The 22,395-nt window shown below is 32.5% G+C and overlaps 2 protein-coding genes across 5 annotated transcripts; one reads left to right on the top strand and one right to left on the bottom strand.

Annotated features, from left to right (window-relative positions):
* Window positions 1–1,899: 1,899 nt before the first annotated feature.
* LOC140987105 (protein LIGHT-DEPENDENT SHORT HYPOCOTYLS 10) lies at window positions 1,900–5,626 on the bottom strand. 4 transcript variants are annotated; one of them, XM_073455504.1, is made up of 2 exons: window positions 4,885–5,626; window positions 1,900–2,126 (listed from the first exon to the last, which is right to left on the bottom strand). In XM_073455504.1, the coding sequence occupies exon 1, from the start codon at window positions 5,468–5,470 to the stop codon at window positions 4,928–4,930; it is 543 nt and encodes a 180-aa protein (XP_073311605.1). In that variant the 5' UTR covers window positions 5,471–5,626; the 3' UTR covers window positions 1,900–2,126; window positions 4,885–4,927. The 4 variants fall into 4 exon arrangements, with proteins under 4 accessions (XP_073311605.1, XP_073311607.1, XP_073311606.1 ...); XM_073455506.1 differs by having other exon boundaries at window positions 4,889–5,626; XM_073455505.1 differs by having other exon boundaries at window positions 1,900–2,123; window positions 4,889–5,626.
* An 11,331-nt stretch (window positions 5,627–16,957) lies between these two features.
* Window positions 16,958–22,205, top strand: LOC140987803 (phosphoenolpyruvate carboxylase 2-like). Its single transcript, XM_073456463.1, has 10 exons — window positions 16,958–17,421; window positions 17,810–18,201; window positions 18,286–18,370; window positions 18,648–18,870; window positions 19,045–19,148; window positions 19,227–19,314; window positions 19,507–19,661; window positions 20,080–21,078; window positions 21,278–21,664; window positions 21,779–22,205. Exons 1-10 carry the CDS (start codon window positions 17,257–17,259, stop codon window positions 22,079–22,081), a joined length of 2,901 nt encoding a protein of 966 aa, XP_073312564.1. The 5' UTR covers window positions 16,958–17,256; the 3' UTR covers window positions 22,082–22,205.
* The last annotated feature ends 190 nt before the right edge of the window (window positions 22,206–22,395 follow it).

Here is a 22,395-nt window from a genome sequence, read left to right as displayed (position 1 = left end):
GGTGACGCCCTCATTGGTGACGCCCTCATTTTTTTAATGCACCTTGTTTATTTGATTGAATATATTTTGCAAGTTTAGTTCTATCTTTTTTTTTAAAATCTATACACACTCTGAAGATTGTTTGTTTCTGTGCTTCAGTTTATCGCTGTAATCAATTGTGTGCTCTACAATCATTAATTTTGGATACCATTTTCTTGTGGCATGCTTTAAGGGTACAAGTTCTTTTAAGTTTGCATGAAATATTGTGTACTTGCAAGATACTAGCAAATTTGCCATTGCAGATCCTCTATTTTCACGAGAAAATTGGGTGAATTGGTTTTTGAATGTTTAAGAATTCGAGCATTGCTCGTTGTGTATTTTATGAACTAAAATCGGATTTGCAGCTGGTGATGACTTCTTAATATTCCTTTTTGAAAGTCTTTTGGGTGACTCTATTGTCTTGTTGTTCATGTTGCTTCATTTAACAAAACCAACAAAACTATTTATGGGATTTTTTCACTCTTTTTCTTAAAGTACTCCGAAATTATATCTGGTTTATATCACCCCTTCTTCACAAACTGATTAGTTGGGGCATCTGCTATATTTGGCATTATCTAGAACATATTCTTTACACGTTCATATGATTTGTTAAACCAAAGCATCCCCTTAGTTTTGCATTACTACTGACGTGTAAGACAAAACAGTTGGCAGATAGCATTTCATTGTTTTAATATAATCAAATTCTAATACTTCCTGTTCCTCATTGGATAGTGAGAAGAGAGTTTATGATTGTTTGTAAGAAGATAGTCGCACATGTTATATTTTATGCGTATATTTTGATTCAATGCGTGGAGTCAATTGTGAATTCTAAAAGATGATTTTTACTGAGTAAATGGATTAGTGGGTTCTGAAATTGCCGCTGCATCAGANCAATTGTGTGCTCTACAATCATTAATTTTGGATACCATTTTCTTGTGGCATGCTTTAAGGGTACAAGTTCTTTTAAGTTTGCATGAAATATTGTGTACTTGCAAGATACTAGCAAATTTGCCATTGCAGATCCTCTATTTTCACGAGAAAATTGGGTGAATTGGTTTTTGAATGTTTAAGAATTCGAGCATTGCTCGTTGTGTATTTTATGAACTAAAATCGGATTTGCAGCTGGTGATGACTTCTTAATATTCCTTTTTGAAAGTCTTTTGGGTGACTCTATTGTCTTGTTGTTCATGTTGCTTCATTTAACAAAACCAACAAAACTATTTATGGGATTTTTTCACTCTTTTTCTTAAAGTACTCCGAAATTATATCTGGTTTATATCACCCCTTCTTCACAAACTGATTAGTTGGGGCATCTGCTATATTTGGCATTATCTAGAACATATTCTTTACACGTTCATATGATTTGTTAAACCAAAGCATCCCCTTAGTTTTGCATTACTACTGACGTGTAAGACAAAACAGTTGGCAGATAGCATTTCATTGTTTTAATATAATCAAATTCTAATACTTCCTGTTCCTCATTGGATAGTGAGAAGAGAGTTTATGATTGTTTGTAAGAAGATAGTCGCACATGTTATATTTTATGCGTATATTTTGATTCAATGCGTGGAGTCAATTGTGAATTCTAAAAGATGATTTTTACTGAGTAAATGGATTAGTGGGTTCTGAAATTGCCGCTGCATCAGACCAAAAATACTCAACTATCCAGTTCCCAAGCAACACCCTGAATTTTTTTTTACAGAGCATAAACATCTCTTGATCTTTTTTATAATCATCCACTTCATCCAATGTAAAACGGAACGTTTGATGAACAAATGGTTGGTCGTGTGTGCGAAACGTTAGTGAATTGGAATGAATCATAGAGTTGGATTGGTAAAATAAAATAAAAATAAAAATAAAAATAAAAATACAGTACCGGTATGTGAATCAAGCCGAACTAACCTCTGAGTATTTGATAATACAAGACTTCAGAATATTTCAAAACAACTCAAAAATCATATGCAATATAATAATGAAATATGAGTTAATATCATATGATTATATATATATAGAGTAAATCAATATTGAATTTGTGTAGAAAGAAGTCCACAACTTGAAAAGAAACTTGGCATGCCTCGAACCAGTTCTTCCACCGCATGACGTTCCTGCTAAAAAAATTACATCATTAATCGCCTGAACTGGGACAACTGGAATTAACAGAAAACCACACTTCCGCGAGGATATATAAAAGATGTCGATAAATGTCTATAAGAAATTTTTTTATAATCAAAATTGTAAGGCATTAATTATTAAGAGTTTCAACAAGAAATTTGACTTAAGATGTGATTAGAAGGTATTAAACAATTACAAGAGAATATACCTTACTCTTTTTTGTTTCTTCAAAAATTATTGTAATATTTGATTTTTTAAAATTAAAGAACTCTTTCAATTACCCCTTTTTCGGCCTTGTCTTACACAAGATCAATAATTATAATTTAAGTAGATTTAAATGAACTCAAAATACATAAACCAACACAGTGAAAGCAGTATCACAATTTCATTTTTCTTAAAATAAAAATGAACATATTCAAATACTAATATCCAAACACAAGAAGTAAAAATCAGCCAAATGTAAAATAATCATGTCTTGCCACTGAAAGATTCATTAATATAAAACCCTAACCTAGCTTAATTTTAGAAATCTAAAGTCTTAATTCTCAATATATAACATGTAACAATCCTTTGTGCTTTTTTCTCTCATAAAACATATCAAATCTTACATATAGATATATATGTGTGTGTGTGTGTGTGTGTGTGAGATTGATTTTAAGACACAAATGTTCATTCAAGATTATTCCTGTAGTTCTACAATCTTCATCAATTTACCATCCAAAGTGTGATTAATCTTAGTATATTTTTGAGGTATCACTTAGACAGAAAACAGTAAAAATTGCAGCTCAGCAGTCTGAATGACAATTACATGAGCTAAACACTATCAACTGAACGTACAGTTTCACAGAGACTGCCCATTGTAAACCCTAGGAACCCTGACAAAACACCACATATTTTTAAAAATAAAGCATGAGAGAACATCTTGTACGTCCATTGGTTTTTCTTCATATATTATGTAAATAAATATACGCACACTATATCAGAAAAGGATTATCGAGAATCAGTATGTTAATTATTTGGAGATTATACTCTGATATCAGTATATATTGTTACTCCGAGTCATTGGCCTTGGAAATTTTCTGATTAATCTTTGACCAACTATCTAATTATAATGAGAATCATCTCCAGATCACCCTCTCAATCCCAAGAAGTTCATTGCTCATGATTGATAACTCATATCTCGATTTTTTTCAATCTTTGAGTTAATCTTATTCACACAAATAGATTATGCACAATTTCACTCAAAGTTATTGGATCTTTAATTGGTGATTATGCATTTAAGTACAATGTAAGGTTAATTTTGGACATCTAGTATTTTGCGGAAGATGAATTTTGATTTTAAGGCATATACTTTACTATACCACAGCCTTTTAAAATAGAAAAAAAAAAATTATGATTCATTCTGTTATAATACGTACATCTTATTTTTATAGATTTTTGATAAATTGTTGATCGGTCATTAGCCCAAGATTTTAACACGATGTTAATTTTTTCGCTTGGTAAAAAAATAAAGCGTTGGGACAAAAACGAATAATTGTGATGTCCCACAAAATCTGTACAGACAGAAGGCAAAATCTAGTAAAGATGCAAAGGACAATCATGTTTAAAGAAAATTATGAATGCACTCCCCATTATATTATTAATTATACATTAAAGAAATCGGATTAGTGGGGGAGTTTATGATAATAGAGTTTTTGATTAATAGAATATATCATTTTTTATAATTAATAAGCATTTCTTGATTTCTCGTACACCTGGGTGATATCACATTAATGATGAGATTTTCGTGTAAAATAATGTACATGAAATCCTTGAAAACTTTCTCAATAAAAAAGAAAGAAAGAAATACTTCAAAACGCAGGTGTGCAATGCATGGGATAAATCATGGAACTAATTAACTACGTTATTTATATAACTCTCATATGTATTGAATCAAGATAAAAACATGAAATGCGTCCCCCTGATCAGCTCTAACATAGATCATGGCTATATTTGTGGGGAGCAAAAACTCTGCCACAATCCTAAAAGATGCTATAGAAAGAAAATGGGAAGGCTGACATGCAATTGAGAATACTAAAATGTGGACTAGCTAACCACAAATTGGTGAGATTTTTTAGAACAAAAAACTTGAAAAAGGAACAGAAAGGATTCTATATGGTGTCAGCGAAAAAAAAAAGTCCATCAATTTGTATGTTGAAATGATTCCAAGAAATGAAAAATGTCACCATTCTCGAGGTGGAACTTGCAGGCATGAAAACACATACTTAAAAACACTACATTGGAATGGTCTCAAGAAGAGCTAGCAAATTTTGGTTGGTTAGATTTGTTATTGCTGTTAATTGTCTTGCATTGGTTCTATTTAGGGTTTATGGATGAATATACGTACCAACTTTCGTATACGTTAGGAAGATCCCATTACTTGTAGTAAAATGGTCTTGTGATATCTGATTTTAGCTTTTCTTCTTTCTATTCCCGAGAAAATATTAATCATTCTTCTTGTGAATAATCAATCATCCCTAATTTACTTCTTTAGATCGGAATTATATCAAGTTATATTTACTAAGGCAGGTTTTGTGTACACAAGACACATATGATTGATATATTTACTTAGGCAGGTTTTGTGTATACAGACACATATGAAATCATCTAAATGAAAAATGGCTTGTAAACTACGCTGATATTAGAGCAAGTAATTGAGAATAAACACAAACCATTTTCAAGAAAATGACAGAATATTTTTGAGAAGAAGTTTACCCACTTCCGATTGGATCCATTATATCTGGTTGGAAACTCGGAATCAAGAAAATGGCATAGATGCAGAATTGGATTCATCATCGGGCGTTCCACTACTACTTCCAGTCTTCTTCTTCTTCTTCTTGTAAGGGATCCCTCTTGCCTTAGCTTGGCATTCCTTCACTTCCCTCAGATAAATCCTGATTGCTCCACTAGCAAATGGGTTATTTTCCGGTGATCCGCCGTTCTCCTCATAGGCGGCACGCAGCCTGCCGATAAGTGCATCAAGGCTACCCCAAGCCTGCCTCAGCGGGCAGGCGCAAGGCGCCGGAGGCTCTGGCTGCCCAAAAAAGATGCAGCCTTGCAAGTGAACCTTAGTCTTCCCGAACTGATCCAGGTACCTCAAGAAATCCAGCACATGGTTGCTGTTGCACTGAGACAGCGCCACCGGCGGCCTCTGATTTTTCAAGAACTGCCCGAAAGTGTTCCAGTCCCTCCTCTTCTGGGATTCGTACCGGCTGGGAGTAATCGCTGCCGCCGCCGACGGATCCCCACCAGTGGGGGATCTTGATGATGATCCTTCGAACAAATCTTTTCCTCTCTCCATACCATCAATTTTGTATTTTTTTTGTCGATCTTGTTGCTATATCCCTTCTGATTTTTGCTAATTAAGGGAAAGTGTTTGAAGGTTAAAGGAATAGTTATTTGAAGCAATCGGAAGATGAAGAAATCACATCAAAAGACAGTGGTATTTGGGTTGAGCTGACATGCAATGGGCCACATGCGTTGCTTTCTGCTTCTTTTTTCTGACTATTTTCTGCCATTTTCTTCATAATTTTTAACATTTTGTTGAATATGTGATTCAACCAATAATTTTAAATATTTTTTGTAATTTTGTGGACATTATTACATTTTACTTCGTTAATTTGTACTACTAAATACCCCATTGAAAATATTGTTCTTGCTACTTGACAAAATATAATCCAGTCGTGAGTGGGATCCCTAGAGCAGTGACAGCCAATACCCTAATTACGGATTCTAAAAATTACTAGTAATTATGAATAATTTCCAAATTCTACTGCAAATCCAACTTTTTTTGTTACACGACATGTCTCACTTTAATCTACAATTACTTCTTGCATTTGATCATGACCGAAACAGTGACAAAATACTCTTAACTGATAGAAAATTACTAAGGGTGTGCTCAAATTAAATCAAATATTTTAAATTCTTTTGTTTGTTGAAAAAGACTTGATTTCTATAAATCTCAAATCCCTTTCTTGTCACTTTAAGATACTATGTGAATTCTATGATGGATTTAAAGAGTGCATAAATTCCAAAACTCTTTCTTATCACTTTAATGAAGATATGATTTTTTCCTATATTATCATTACCGATATTAAATATAAAACAATCTTAATAGCGACACTATATTTAATGTTACATCGAAAATATGTTATATTAACAATATATTATCACGATTGGATCAGCTTAGGCATATAGCGGAGCACCATATAATCAACATGGGACCTTTTTAAACTTCGCAAATCAACTATAGTTAATTCACCCTTAAATTAATGAATCATAGTTGTGTGCGTTGTCGCATCCAATAGTGTTCGTTATTAATTTTCACACGCAAAGGTCCATAAAAAAAAAATCACGGACCTAATATATAATATTAAATATGGATTGTTGGATATATAATTAGCTAATACATTAGCTCGAAACTTCATTATTTACGAGTTTTGAAACATCAATTGCACAATTAAGGCACTTAACTTGATGTGACCGGCCAGTATTCCAAAGGAAAGGAAAAAAATGAAAATAAAACAAGGGAAATATATAATAATATAGGTGGGCCGAAATATGATGCAATTTCTACATTGTCGTGGCTGTCGTTTTCAAATGGAACTGTAATAGTTCACACATGTATCTGAGGAGTTATGGATACAAATTCCAATTGGGAGCACTCTTGTCAAGGTTTCCGGAAACAGGATTTAATTGCATAAAAACACATGCATGTATTGGAATATACAATAGTGCACTTGCCCTACCAAATAAATTACGATACATCCTCACAACCCGGAAACATATATGATACACACACACACACACGTGTAGACATGTTAAATATGGCCTGAGCTAGACAACCGTAAAACTAACGATTTAACTGAACAGTCGAGTATTGAACAGTATTAGGTCAGGCGGCATTTTAAGTAGTATAGACAATTCGGATTTTCGAAATCAGAACTACAACTGCTAGGCAGAATACCGGAAGAGAGAACGATAAGCAGTTAACGCGAAGCTGATCGGTATATTTGAGTATCGTTGAAGACAAGAAATGGTAGAGAGATCATTTGTTGTTCTATGGTGATACTTGTGTGCACATATCCATGTGCAGTGGCACCTATTTTTTATGCAAGTTCGATCGACATAAAAGGGTAAAACTTAAATATTTTGTGTCGGCAAAGGTGGTAAGAATTTCATCTCCTTTTAAAAAATATTTCTGAAGAGAATCGACTCAACTTGATGTTGAATTAGCTTAAGGTCGATCGGCTTAGACGAAAAATATGTTTGCAAATTATTAAGAACCGGAATGTAAAATTGTATTTGTAGTATTGTCCCTTGGGATTTATATGTTTTTATTATTGTATAATAAGAACGAACAATTTATTCCGTTTTTTCTTTTTAAAAAAACAATTTTCCGTTCTTTTACATACATAATTAATGTAATACTTTAAATAAGAAAATTCAATGTTGTAATGAAGTTTATTTACTTTTGGTTTAAATAATGGTAATTAACAGAAGATTAAACTTCGAATAAGAATTATTCACGATTTGTACTAAATAATTAATTATGATTTGATTAATGATGATCGATGTCAACATCAACAATAAACGTGACACTGAGGTTCGCCAAAGAAAAAATATTTTGTTAACTAGTTAATTAAGATTTGGTGCTGATTTTCCAGCCTGTAATTAATTTATCAATAAGGCAAAATTCAGATATGTGGTTTCCACAAAGTGGGCAAAAATTTGTGTGAGACGGTATCACGGGTCGTATTTTATGAGTTGGATCTCTATTTTGTGTTATCCATGAAAAATATTATTTTTTATGTTAAGAGTATTAATTTTTATGTTAAGAGTATTGGTAGGATTGACCTATCTCACAGATAATGATTCGTGACATCATCTCATAAAAGACTTACTTTTCCATGTGTTATTTTTTTTCTCTCATAGCCAAATTTAATCAAAATTTTTATATATTAATTAAATTATTTAATGAACATTTAATTCTTATTCGAATTATTTATTTACAAAAAAAACGTCGGAAGTGACTGCTGATCAGTCTGAAGGCCCTACTCTACAGATTTTTCATTTACTTTTTTTGATTTTTTAATTTTACAGTCTCCGGGACTGCTAAATATAAAGTTGGCCGTGCACATTTTACATTATTAAATATTAAATATGATTTTTTTTCATCCAAAAACGTCTATGATACGCGAATTTTACGTGTAATAATCAGTTATCTAATATTAAGACAAATTTTAAAAGATTTCTCAAGATATAAAGATGTTTCAAACACATTATCTCTTGTCTGCGTATTTTATTTATTTAACATCCATTTCTCTTTTTTATATTTATTTTATATTATAAAATTGTATTTTATTATTTATTTGTCAAAACAAAAATAAAACATTATTGATCCAAAGTGGACCCATTATGTTCCATCAATATTATTAAACTGATGAAAATGGTTAAGGGATATATATATATATAGTTGTATCTTAATTGTATCTGTCTATCAGATATTGATGATACTTTTAAAACTTTTTAAAATTCTTCTTTTTTCTGAAACGATATTAAAATGTAAAATTCATTTTAATTTGTTTAATTATTTGTACTAAGTTTAGATAAGTCGTTAGTTATTATATAATTTTATATGCTGTTCGAGTATGTTTTAATTGTTAAATTAAAGATATACTTGTATTTTAGATTAAATATGTGGAGCCTTTATCCGAAACGCTACATTAAACAATTATTGAATTATAGCATGCAATGATAAACTTAAATAAGTCACAATTAGAGTAAAATCATAATATGCGGAAACTTCTAAAACCATCCGGAAATGTAAACCATACAACCTATAGTATCTCCGCTATACCAACGGCAAAACCAGAATACGTGTTATACAAACATATCTAATATGTCTGAAAATCCAAATAAAATACGTAATATATGGCTATACAAATCTATATGTGTATGCATGAATTATGAATTGGTGGTCAGGGGTTAAATTAGAAACTAGTGCAAAGTCAATGTCTAGACACCGAGTGTGTAGCATGTTGATCCGTCGAGCCGGTTGTTGTTTCTCACACTCATGCCAATTAAGATATTGGACATGCAATGTCTTGCTCATCGTAGCACGCTGGTCCGTAGAGTCATTGGTGGCTCACGACGCACGATCGTCCAAGAAAATAGAGATGAGAAACCCTACTAAAATACATCATAATCATCTTAACAAACCCTCTCGCACCTAGGAATGAACAACTAGAGCATATAGACATTAACTGGTGACTCAACTATTGACAATCGAACACATAACGGTGGGTTTGTCTCTGACCTAACTCAGAACCCATAAATCAACTCAAACAGAAGGACTGTCCAAATCCATATATACAACTCACAATAACCTAATTCAATCTATGTGAGAGATCTTAATATTGAAGATGTCGATTCAATCTTCCACGCTGTATTGATATTTTTTCGTGTGGATAGAGTAAAACTTAATTAATGATTTTCATATATATTAACCAAAATAAACTAATAGTTTTTATTAAATGATATTTTTATAATTTATTAAAATATATTTTTATAAAAAATTGTATTTTATTTTCTTTATGCACACCAAATCAAATTATTAAAAAATGACACCCAATATATTTAGTGCTTCAAGCAGAATAAAAAAGATTAGTTCCATCAAATAAAAAGAAGAAAAAATATTAGTGGGCCTGATTGACCAACTGGCAACTCTGAGAGTGCAGCCCAACTTATGAGAAGCGCTATATTACTTTTTCTGCATTTTTGCAGAAATATAATGATTCTGGCAAACAATAAAAAAATGAGTAGATTTTTTGTGAGACGATCTCACGAATATTTATCTGTGAGACGAGTTAATCCTACCGATATTCACAATAAAAATTAATACTCTTAACATAAAAAATCATATTTTTTCATGGATGACCCAAATAAGATATCCGTCTCACAAAATACGATTCGTGAGACCGTCTCACACAAGTTTTTGTCATAAAAAAAATTACTGATTTAATATATTTTTTTAGCTAAAAAGTTTCGATTTTGAGCTTTTTTGTATATCCAAATATTTTTTATCCTACTTCGTTTATTCCAAAACCAATCTATTATACTTTCTTTTATTAAATGTATCCAATAAATTAAATTTTTTACATATATATTTGTTAAATTTGTATTTATGAATATTGTCACTGACTTTGTCGTATTTATTAAATAAATTTCTTTTTTGTTTTCTAATTTAATATTTATCAATATAAATATATTTACATTCACCAACTATATCTAATTTAATTTTTTTGGAAAGAGATTGAATCTTTAATTCCAATGGTTTATCGATCTGATAAAACTTTTGAGCAATTTTAATTCTTAGATCTAAAATATTGAGGAATGTTGTAAAGTCCCTAAACCTTTTCTTCATTTTTTAAACACGATTTATATTACAAGAATTTAAGTTAAAATAAACAGGTTTAAGTGATCGAAAGCGTGAAGATAAACAAACTATAGAGACTAGCTATATTTGTTTACGTGACAAGGAGAAATCGAAACCGAAATGGCAGTATAACGATTCGAAAATCGGAAGTATATATGATGTTGAAATTTATGCCTTGAAAACCTATGTATTAAGGAGAGGGAATTCAAGAGCTCTCAGCTACAGTATAAAGAAACCTTGATCGATCTTCGGTAGATTAGAAACCCTATAATAAAGAATTATGAGACCATCGAATTATATGAAATTTATTTGACACTCATATATATATTATTGTCTTCCATATATATTATATCGTTTATTACGTTGTTCGCCGGTGTAGCATAAGAATTTGCAGAGTTTAAAATCAAATATTGCAAGAAGTTGCGAAATATTACATGTAACAACTTAACTTAGTTAAAAAACAGAAATAAAAATCAATGATTGCCCCAACTATTTTAAATCTCAGCATGTCGACCTGAAAATTAAAAGAAGAAATGATATATTGAAATTATGCTTCACTTAAAACTTAAAAGTGAATAAAGATTTGATTTTAAGTTAGATCAATAGAAAGCTCTTTTTAGAGAGATCAAAATATGAAAATGAAACTACATGTATACTACAAGAAATTTTACATTTGGCGACGCTGCTCAACGTAGCAAAATGTAAGTGAAACACGTCGCCGAATATTTGACGACGCAAAAACTCGTCGCTGAGTTGCGTCGCAAATGTTTGTAGGCAAATGTCAATCGGCCCTTTGGTGACGAAAAAAATAAAACGTCACTAATAGTGTATGTATTTTCCGACGCTGATCCCATACGTCGCCAAAAGATATTATCACGTGGCGACGCCTTCGTTGCGTCGCGAAATGTATTTTTCGATTCAATTTTTCTATTTTATTGTAATTATTTGACGACGCAAAAATCTCATCACCAAAGATATTAGACATTTAACGACACTCTTAGTGTTACCAATTTTTCTATTTTTTATTCATCCTCATTTGTCAACAATATAAAAACATTGCCAAAATGTGTCATTATTGTTATTTTTGTCAATTAAATATGAATATCAAATAAAATAATTATTGATAAAAAAAATTCAATAGATGTGCAATTTACTATATTCAATAATAAAATATTTTTCAAAAAGATAAACAAACTAATCAAATAATGTTTTAAAAAAACACTACTCAAACATCAATTACATAATATTGCAAAAAAAAAAAAAAAGACATATAGTCGTTGCGGAGGCGAGAGAAGTGATGGAGGAGATCAAATCGAAGAGCATGTCGGTGGAGGCTGGAAAGAGAAACCAGGAATGATCTGTCAGTGAAGGATCAAGAGTCAAGGAGGGGAAGAGAGATGGACATATTAAGACAGAACTTGCGAATTATAGCAACCACAAGAGAGCAACCACCTCGGCCGGAGGTCAATCAAGAAATTTAGAAATATGTTGATTAAAAGTGAGCAACCACCTCGGCACATATGTTGATTAAAAGTGATTAGGACCTACAACATTAAAATGTCAACATTCATTATGTTATCATCGAACAAAACATGTAATTATTACTCAATGCAACCACCATTATTCCAGCACTATATATAAATACATTCTTCATTTCCTCTATTTTCAAACAATATTAGCAACTCCTAATCACTCTCATCTCCAACATCAATCACAAGATCATCGTCCCACATTTTTCGGCAACGCTTGATACGCGTCGTGAAATGATTTACCAATTTTGCGACGCTCTAGGATTACCTTTCTGCGACGCTTTAACTGAGTCATGTTGCCAAAGGACCTAAAAAGTTGGAGGGAAAATTTCCTGTAAGTATTGACGACGTTGAGTGTGCTATATGTCGTCAAATGCTTACATTTCGCGACGCATTAATTTTGTCCCGTCGCCAAATAGCACAAAATAAAGGTGGGAAAATAGATTCACACGATTCGCTATTTGTGCGACGCTGAGCACATTATGCGTCGCCAAATGGTACCATATGCGACATAGACTGTGTTTACGTTATATATATCTTCAGATTTGACGTGTAATCTAATTTTAACTTTTATAATTATTTACATAGTTACGTGTCTATTGAAATTATGATTTACTTAAAACTTAATTTGTCCCAAAAAACCATATATGTGAATTAGGTTAGCCATTTTTCCTAGTACTATTCGAGAACTTCGCTTTCAGATTTAACGTGTGACTCGACTCTATTTAATTTGTTTTCACTTTGATTGCCAAAGTGGTTTTATTTATCTTTTCATGGTAAAATTAATATGGTAGCTGATTGTGACATAAATTATAAATTCACATTCATGAATTGCCAGCGTCTGTTAAGTTTAGTATTGCCACAAATTTCCAATATTAAAAAATTATAAATTTAATCGATTTATTTAGTGGCTATCTTTTTTTTCGTACATTTTAAAAAAATTGCTGACGCTCTTTCAGAGTTCTTTCGTTGGAAGGAAATAGTTTTTTGGTGAAGTAATTAAAAAATCTTCAATAATTTTTTTCAATCCGAAATTTATTATTTCTTTCATACCATAAAAGAGGAGAAAATCTTTTAACTTAATCTTATCTTAAATTTTGGTCATTTGATTAGTTAAAATTTAATGACAGTGCAATAGGGCAATAATTACCCAGACTAAACCCAAACTAATGGCAAACAATATAATAACATTTTCTTCATTTCTCTGTGATAAATAAAACATATTTTCTAATTTATTTTTCCCTGATTCTGACTAATTCGAAAATGTTAGGAAAATAGGAACACGTGGCTTTTGGTTGACATGATTGGGCTAGCCAGAACCTCAGCACATCGGTCGTAACAAACGCTAAACAATTGGAGAGAGACAATGCTATAATTAGGTTCAGAGTCTAGTCTAATTTAAACCATTCTGCTTTGGATTATATTTAAATATAAATAAATTATTTCTAATAGTAACTACCTTGATCTCTTGGGATGATTATTTTCTAAATGACAGTACTAATGTTATCTCATTAAATAAATTAATTTCCAAATAACATTATTACCTTCATCTCACAAAAAATTACATCACCTTTTTTTTTTAAAAAAAAAAAGCATATTATCTACACAATAATTTTACAAATTATAACAAAATATTTTCAAATATACAAATTGGTTGTAATCTAAATATTAACTTAAATTTAACAATAATTATTAATTAATGAGAAAATCAATTGTATATTCACGCAACGTGTGCATAAAGTCATTAATATTGATAATGGCTTTCAAGACTTAATTCTCCTAAAAATTGAATGCATAGTTGTTGGCCTTTCGGCATCTTATCATTGCTTGTAAAGAGACCGCATTTGGTACAAAATTCCTATAAAAAGTGCCAATTCAAAGAGTACGTACAGATCTATAATAATCTGATTAAAAGTAGGTCTTTTGTGAGACGGTCTCACGAATTTTTATCTGTGAGACAGATTAATCATACCGATATTCACAATAAAAAATAATACTCTTAGCATAAAATATAATATTTTTTCATTGATGACAAAAATAAGAGATCAGTCTCACAAAATATGACTCGTGAGATCGTTTCACACAAGTTTTTGTCTCTGTCTAATAGAATTTGAGGAACATTGTTTGTTTTTTTTTTTACAATTATACAGTGTCATCTCAGTATTTTCGATGTGACTAAACTCAGCTTTGACCATATAAATAACCAAAAATACAATAAATTTAATCATAAAAGATGAAAAATAAAATTTTCTCTAAATTTAAAATATATTATAATTCATGGAAATTGATATTTTTTTTTAAAAAAATATCAACTTTCATTAAACAAAGATAATTAGGCATCCTCATCATTAGCTAGATTGCATAGACCATAGGTAAAACTGCATATTAGTCGATGCTAATTCTCGACTGGCTGATGTTAATATATGATTTTATATTGACCTATTAGTGAGACCAATTAAATGATCATAAATTTTTACAATTGGATAGCTAAGGCCCAAATATTGTACCATACCCAAAAAGTCATATGGGCCGTCAAGAGAAAAGTGTATTGACTTATTGGGTTTTGACTTCTTAGCTCCAATGCACTTATAGCCCATGAAAGCCTCATCTTTCTTTAGGCCCAAGATTATCTAACCTTGTTCCGCAAGTTATATTATTCTGCCATATTTAAAATTACTATGAATGTTCACGTGAACGACAAATAATGAAAAATATAATTATGAGATTTAGATAAAATTTAAAATTGTTTGAATAACATCTTTTTTATGAGTATTTATCAATATAACATATAACATGTCTCTCAAATTAGCGAATATTTTTAATCCAAATATCATTCATAATAGAAAAAAATAAAAATAAAAATAATATAATAGTGAATTTTACAAAAACCAAAATCACAATGTACTTAAATGGAGTACAAAATATATTTTTAATTCAAATATCATTCATAATGGAAAAACATTAAAAATAAAATTAATAAAATAGTGATTTTTACCAAAAAAAAAAACCAAAATTACAATGTACTTAAATAGAGTACACATAGTCATTGTCAAATAAAATTCTCTTAATTAACTAAATTATCATAATAATGTTAAAATAAAACTTTTAAACTTGTTATTAAATTAAATATCGATTATGTTTTTGCTAACTTTTAACCCCTTGTGGATGGATTATCTTAGTTAAAAAAATTATGAGGATAAAATCAGAAAATTTAAAATTCACCTAAATAAATAATTAATTAAGTAAGTAATGGTGGGTAAAAGAGTAACTGAGTAAATTCATAAATCAAACTCATATATTTATAAGTATATTGATTATCTTAGTTAAAAAATTATAAGGATTGAATCAGAAAATTGAAAAGTCGTCTAAATAAATAAATAAAATATTAATTAAGTAATGATTGATAAAATGGTAACTGAGTAAATTCATAAATTAAAATCATATATTTATAGGTATATAAGTTTAAAGTATATTAAATTGAGACCCTGAGATTGATTTGCTACCCGAAGTTTATCTGAAATTTTATTTCAATATTTAAAAAATCAAAATATCCACATGAATTTTAGTATATTACATATATTTATCAAATATATATTTCATAAATAATCGATCTTATATTTGTTTGCTAAAAAAACTATCTTATTATATAATTTTATTTTATAAGAATATGATTCATCAAAATAGGATTAACAAGTTTTGAGTTACAGGATTTGAAGCCAATCAAGAAAGGGACCAATCTAAATTTGGAGATAAGACGGTTGCTTTGTCAGCTAAAAGGAGCCTCTCCACTGTTCGAGAAACCTTGGGCACAAAGGACAAAAAGATACAGTGACAGGAGATCTTCTTGTCTTAAACCCCTCTTAATATTAATCGTACCAAAAATGGAGTGATTGATTCGGAAAGCATAAGAGATCGTACAGACACACCTCATCATCAGATTAACTCAAGATTCTGAAAACCGAATATCAATTTCTGCAGAAATCGTCAATCAATTTTCTCCTAAGTTTTACTCGTATCCGACTTGAGCAACACATACCCAACTTTAGCTTTGTGATTGTTACGTATCCAATACATACATTCAAATTCAACAATCACATTATCAATAATAAGTCTATCCGATATAAAAGAACATTGAAATGAGTCGATTATTTGGTTAAGAATAGAGGACTGAACCTGGTAATCGTTTCAAACTACGATTTTGTAGCACCGATCGCAGAGGCTATCAGCCTAAAATCTTTCAAGCTTGGCGGATCTTTAATATTTGGAATAGGTGTAATAAGAGTAGTTATTCCACTCCGTCGGATCCATCTGCTCATTGAGGATTGATAATGCAGCCCCCACAATTTCTGACACAAGATGGATGTGAAACCGTCATCGGATCTTTAAGCTTTGAAAACATTTTTTTGTAACCAAACAACGTAAATTTTTTAAAAAACAATTTTTCAAATAAAATATTTTTTGTTGGTTGACTTCTCCAACTAAACGGAATCGCATCAACCAGGGCACATGCCTTATTAGAAAAATAAAAATAAAAGGGCATATGATGCTTCTAACCACAATTTTAAAAAGTAGTTGGAGATTCTACTTAATCCTTAATCTTCGGAGCTCACAGATACGACAACCGTAAAAAGTTAATATCCAAAGTTTTTCTGGATCCCTTAAACCATGGCATATTCCTAGTACAAATACAATTTCGGAGTCCTGATCGTACGCAGATAAAGAATCAGAATATATAACTCCTGTAACGATAACGAAGCCAGAATCAAATATTTACTCAAACTGAGCATTCAAGAAAATTGTACGTCATCTCCTATAAAACCGGTCAGAATACAACGCAACCCTTGTGTCTCGTCATCTTTTGTCTCTCTCGTGTTGCATGTTATTTCTTGAAATTTCGCTCTCCTTTTCTGTTTAGTTTGGCTTCTAGGATCATCTTTTGTTATCAATTTGATCCGTGATTTGGTTGAGCTGAACCCGCAAAAATCCCGTGTGCCTTTTTGTTTTTCTTTTCCGGGAACTGTTGTGAAAGGACTCGAACTGAGGGTAGGGAAAAAAGAGAGAAAAAGGGCACCTTTTGTTTCAATTTTTGAAGGGTATATATAGTGGGTTTGGGAGGAGAAAATGAGCAAGAAGCTAGAAAAAATGGCATCAATTGATGCCCAGTTAAGGCTATTGGCACCTGCGAAGGTTTCAGAGGATGATAAGCTGGTTGAATATGATGCTCTGCTTTTGGATCATTTTCTTGATATTCTTCAGGGCTTGCATGGGGAGGAGATCAGAGAGACGGTGCGAAACTTTATTTTATTTTTTCTAAGAATTATTTATTCATTTTTTTCATGATTTTTTAATCATGGTGTCTGTGCAAACTTGTGTTTTGACTGTGAAATATTGTCGATTTGGTGATGTTACTTTTTGATAATCGAATATATGTTTGACATATTGGAATTCTTTTTTTGTGGAGAATTATATTTGACTTTTATGAGTTTTTTTGTTCTCTTTTGCTTAGGCCATGGTTAGAAAAGAAAGATTTATACTTTGCAATTAAAACCTTTTTTTTTTGTTTTATAATCCAACATTCTTTCTACTTTATGATGGGAACGGAAGCCAGTTCTTGTGGGTATTACAAGTGAACCTGTTGTAAAACTAACAATTCCAATGTTAAAATATGGACTAGGTTCAAGACTGTTACGAGATTTCTGCAGATTATATGGGGAAAGGTGATCCGATGAAACTCGAAGAACTAGGGAGAGTTCTAACTAGTTTGGATGCTGGAGACTCCATTGTGCTGGCAAAATCTTTTGCTAACATGTTGAATTTAGCCAATCTTGCCGAGGAGGTTCAGATTGCATACAGACGCCGGATCAAGTTAAAAAAGAAGGACTTTTCTGATGAGGCCTCGGCACCCACTGAATCAGACCTCGAAGAGACTCTAAAACGGCTTGTGGGACAACTGAATAAGTCCCCCGAAGAAGTTTTCAATGCGTTGAAGAACCAAACTATAGATTTAGTGTTGACGGCACATCCTACTCAGTCTGTCCGTAGATCTTTGCTTCAAAAGCATTCGAGGTTTGTATTATTCGGCTTTTTTTTAATTCTAAGCAAGATTTGTGAGATTAAAGAGGGATTTTCTTTTACTCGTATATTTTCCAGGATTCGTAATTGTTTAACTCAGCTAAATGCTAAGGATATTACTCCTGACGACAAGCAGGAGCTTGATGAGGCCTTACAAAGAGAGGTGCTTTTGGGATATTCATTATCTTTTTGTTAGTTGATATCGATGAATTACTCCTTAGACATTAAATTTTCTGTTTTTATCATTTTCGATTCATTATCGCAACTGGTAAAACAAAGTCCGTATGTTCTTTGTGGATTCTTATAATTGAGCTAATATTATAAACCATTTATGAGATCAATTAAAGTAGGGGCATGCTTTAAGATATATGCGATTGCTTTTTTAAAAGGATTTTTTTGTCAATCATGCAATTTTCATAGTATATATTTGGTCCTTTCAGATTCAAGCTGCATTTAGAACAGATGAAATTAGGAGAAATCCTCCGGCCCCCCAAGATGAGACAAGAGCTGGATTAAGTTACTTTCATGAAACCATTTGGAAGGGAGTGCCAAAATTTTTACGGCGTGTGGATACTTCTCTGAAAAATATTGGAATAAATGAGCGGGTTCCCTACAATGCTCCTCTTATCCAGTTCTCTTCCTGGATGGGTGGGGATCGTGATGGTATTTCCTTCTTTAATGCATTTTGATAATTATTGGTATCCTTTTTTGCAAGTTCTTTAGATGGCTAAATAATTTAGTAGAAACAAGATTTTACCGACTTTGCAATTCCTATCTCGATTTCTTTTTTAACTAACATGATTGCAACTGAGATGTGTTGTATGTGTCTGATGGCAGGAAATCCAAGGGTAACTCCTGAAGTTACAAGAGATGTATGTTTGCTGGCTAGAATGATGGCTGCAAATTTGTACTTCTCTCAGATAGAGGATCTCATGTTCGAGGTAAGAAAGTGAATTTTTTTGCCATTTCTGGATTTTTCTTGCAAAAGTCTTGTTTTGGTAATATATATTCTTTTGCAGCTTTCAATGTGGCGCTGCAACGAAGAACTCCGTACTCGTGCAGATGAATTGCAAAGGTCATCAAAGAGAGATACAAAACATTACATTGGTACGTAAAAACATATTTAATTTTGTTTTAAGTATCCTTAATTCCCGTGAATCAGTTTAATTTATCTACTGTACTGCTCATTGTTGGTAGTGTTGTAATACAATCGAGGTGATCATCTGTCTTTATATGTTCCAAAATGTCGAATTTTTTATGATTTACTCATTTTGTTTCACCCCCAAAATTTGTTGACAGAGTTTTGGAAAAAAATTCCACCGAATGAGCCCTATCGTGTTATTCTTGGTGATCTGAGGGACAAGCTCTATTATACGCGTGAACGTGCTCGTCAATTACTATCAAATGGAGTCTCTGATATTTCTTTGGAAGCAACCTTCACCAATGTTGAAGAGGTCTGTCCATCCCAAACACTTTAAATCTCTTTTTGTCACTTGCTTCTTCTTGACTTGTATTAAGTTCCGAGTATTTCACTAAAACAGTTACAGTTTCCAACACACGAAAATAAGTTTCTTTCCTGGTCTTGCTACATATGCAAAAGTGATGATTATTTATGAATTGTTTGACTATCATTCCATGATATTCATGTCTACGATTTTATGATTTGATTACATGCCAGTTTTGCATGAATTTTGTTGGTAGAAGAGGAGAGAGTGTTTGATGCAAAGTAGTCCATGAAATTCCATACGTTCCTTGGAGTGAAACATGAATACATTTTTTTTAAAAAAAGAACTGCGTTATTGTACTTTGTTAATTTTCCTTTTGTATTTGATCTTGGTGCATGAATGTAATAACAAAAACTTTTATCCTCAGTTTCTGGAGCCTCTGGAGCTTTGCTATAGATCTCTTTGTGATAGTGGTGATAGACCGATTGCTGATGGGAGTCTTCTTGATTTTCTGAGACAAGTCTTCACATTTGGGCTTTCACTAGTAAAACTTGATATCAGGCAAGAGTCAGATAGGCACACCGATGTTTTAGATGCAATTACCATGCACCTACAAATTGGATCCTACAAGGAATGGTCGGAGGAGAAAAGACAAGAATGGCTATTATCTGAACTTAGTAGCAAGCGGCCATTGTTTGGGTCTGATCTTCCCCAAACTGAGGAAATTGCTGATGTTTTGGGAACATTTAATGTCATTTCTGAGCTTCCCACTGATAATTTTGGTGCATACATAATTTCAATGGCGACTGCCCCATCTGATGTGCTAGCTGTGGAGCTTTTGCAGCACGCGTGTCATGTCAAAAACCCATTAAGGGTAGTTCCGTTGTTTGAAAAGCTTGCCGATCTTGAAGCTGCACCTACTGCGATGGCCAGACTTTTTTCAATAGATTGGTATTGTAATAGGATCAAGGGGAAACAAGAAGTCATGATTGGATACTCGGACTCAGGAAAGGATGCAGGACGCCTTTCTGCAGCATGGCAACTATACAAGGCCCAAGAAGAACTTGTAAGCGTAGCTAAACAATATGGAGTGAAGCTCACGATGTTCCATGGTAGAGGTGGGACAGTTGGAAGAGGAGGAGGTCCGACGCATCTTGCAATTTTGTCGCAGCCACCAGAAACTATTAATGGCTCGCTGCGTGTCACTGTTCAAGGGGAAGTAATTGAGCGATCATTTGCAGAGGAGCATTTATGTTTCCGGACTCTACAACGTTTTACTGCAGCTACACTTGAGCATGGAATGCATGCCCCTATTTCACCAAAGCCAGAATGGCGTTCGCTCATGGGGGAGATGGCTGTTGTTGCGACAAACGAGTATCGGTCTGTGGTTTTCCAAGAACCTCGATTTGTTGAATACTTTCGCCTTGTGAGTATCTCGTTGCTTTGTCTTATTGTGCTTATTTTCTTTGAGGATCACCTCTAAAAAGCTCACAAGAAATAATTGTGTAAAATAAACAAGGTGAAACAATGTGAGCATATGCCATGCAAGGGAGCCCCTTCTTCTTTTACCCTCGGATCTCGTTTTCCTGATTGCACTTTCTTTTTCCTGTCTCTGAATATTACAGGCCACGCCTGAATTGGAATATGGCAGGATGAACATTGGGAGTCGTCCGTCGAAAAGAAAGCCAAGTGGTGGAATAGAGTCGCTTCGAGCAATCCCATGGATATTTGCATGGACACAAACAAGATTTCATCTCCCGGTATGGCTTGGGTTTGGGTCTGCGTTGAAGCACGTAATTGACAAGGACATGAGAAATCTTCAAGTGCTCAAGGATATGTACAAAGAATGGCCTTTCTTTAGAGTGACTATTGACTTGGTTGAAATGGTGTTGGCCAAGGGAGACCCAAGAATCGCCGCTCTGTATGACAAACTCTTGGTTTCAGAAGATCTGTGGCCATTCGGAGAGCAGTTGCGCGCCAACTATGAAGCAACTAAACTCTTAATTCTTCAAGTAAGATCCTTCAATTCGTGTCTGTCCACCTAAACGATAGTAGAGATCATTTAAAGATGCATTTCTAATCTTTTTTTGTTTGAAAAATTACCAACTCGTTCATGTTCCCCTTAGGTTGCTGGGCATTCCGAACTTCTTCAAGGTGACCCTTATTTGAGGCAACGACTCAGGCTTCGGGATCCATACATCACTGTCCTCAATGTCTGTCAGGTTTACACTTTGAAGCGAATTCGTGACCCAAGTTACCACGTAGAAGTTGGTCGGCACCTGTCGAAAGAGATCACAGAGATGGAAACAAACAAACCAGCTTCAGAATTAGTTAAGCTTAACCCGAAGAGCGAATATGCACCAGGTTTGGAAGACACTCTTATCTTGACGATGAAAGGTATTGCTGCAGGATTGCAGAACACTGGTTAAAAGCATCGTGAACCCTTCGTATACCATCTAGGTTGGTTAATCATAGCAAACTATGTTACTGATTCGAAGAGTTGACAGTTGGAGAGTAAAAGACTTTATTAGAATAAAGTTTAATTTAAATGAATAGTTTTTAGAGGTAATTTAAATGAATTTTAATTATATAAATAAAGCAGATATTAACATAACTATAACTCTTAACCTGATAAAACCATGAAGGTGATGATGATCTATCAACGAAAACTTTAATTAAATGAGTTAACTGCGACACTTAATACAAAATAATGTTGTTACTATTTGTTTTTCTTTTATATATA

This window comes from Primulina huaijiensis, chromosome 11, assembly GCF_012295235.1.
Source record: "Primulina huaijiensis isolate GDHJ02 chromosome 11, ASM1229523v2, whole genome shotgun sequence".
NCBI classification, from domain to species: domain Eukaryota; kingdom Viridiplantae; phylum Streptophyta; class Magnoliopsida; order Lamiales; family Gesneriaceae; genus Primulina; species Primulina huaijiensis.
Note: the sequence above shows the minus strand (reverse complement) of the source record. Positions and strands in the feature narration are given on the sequence as shown.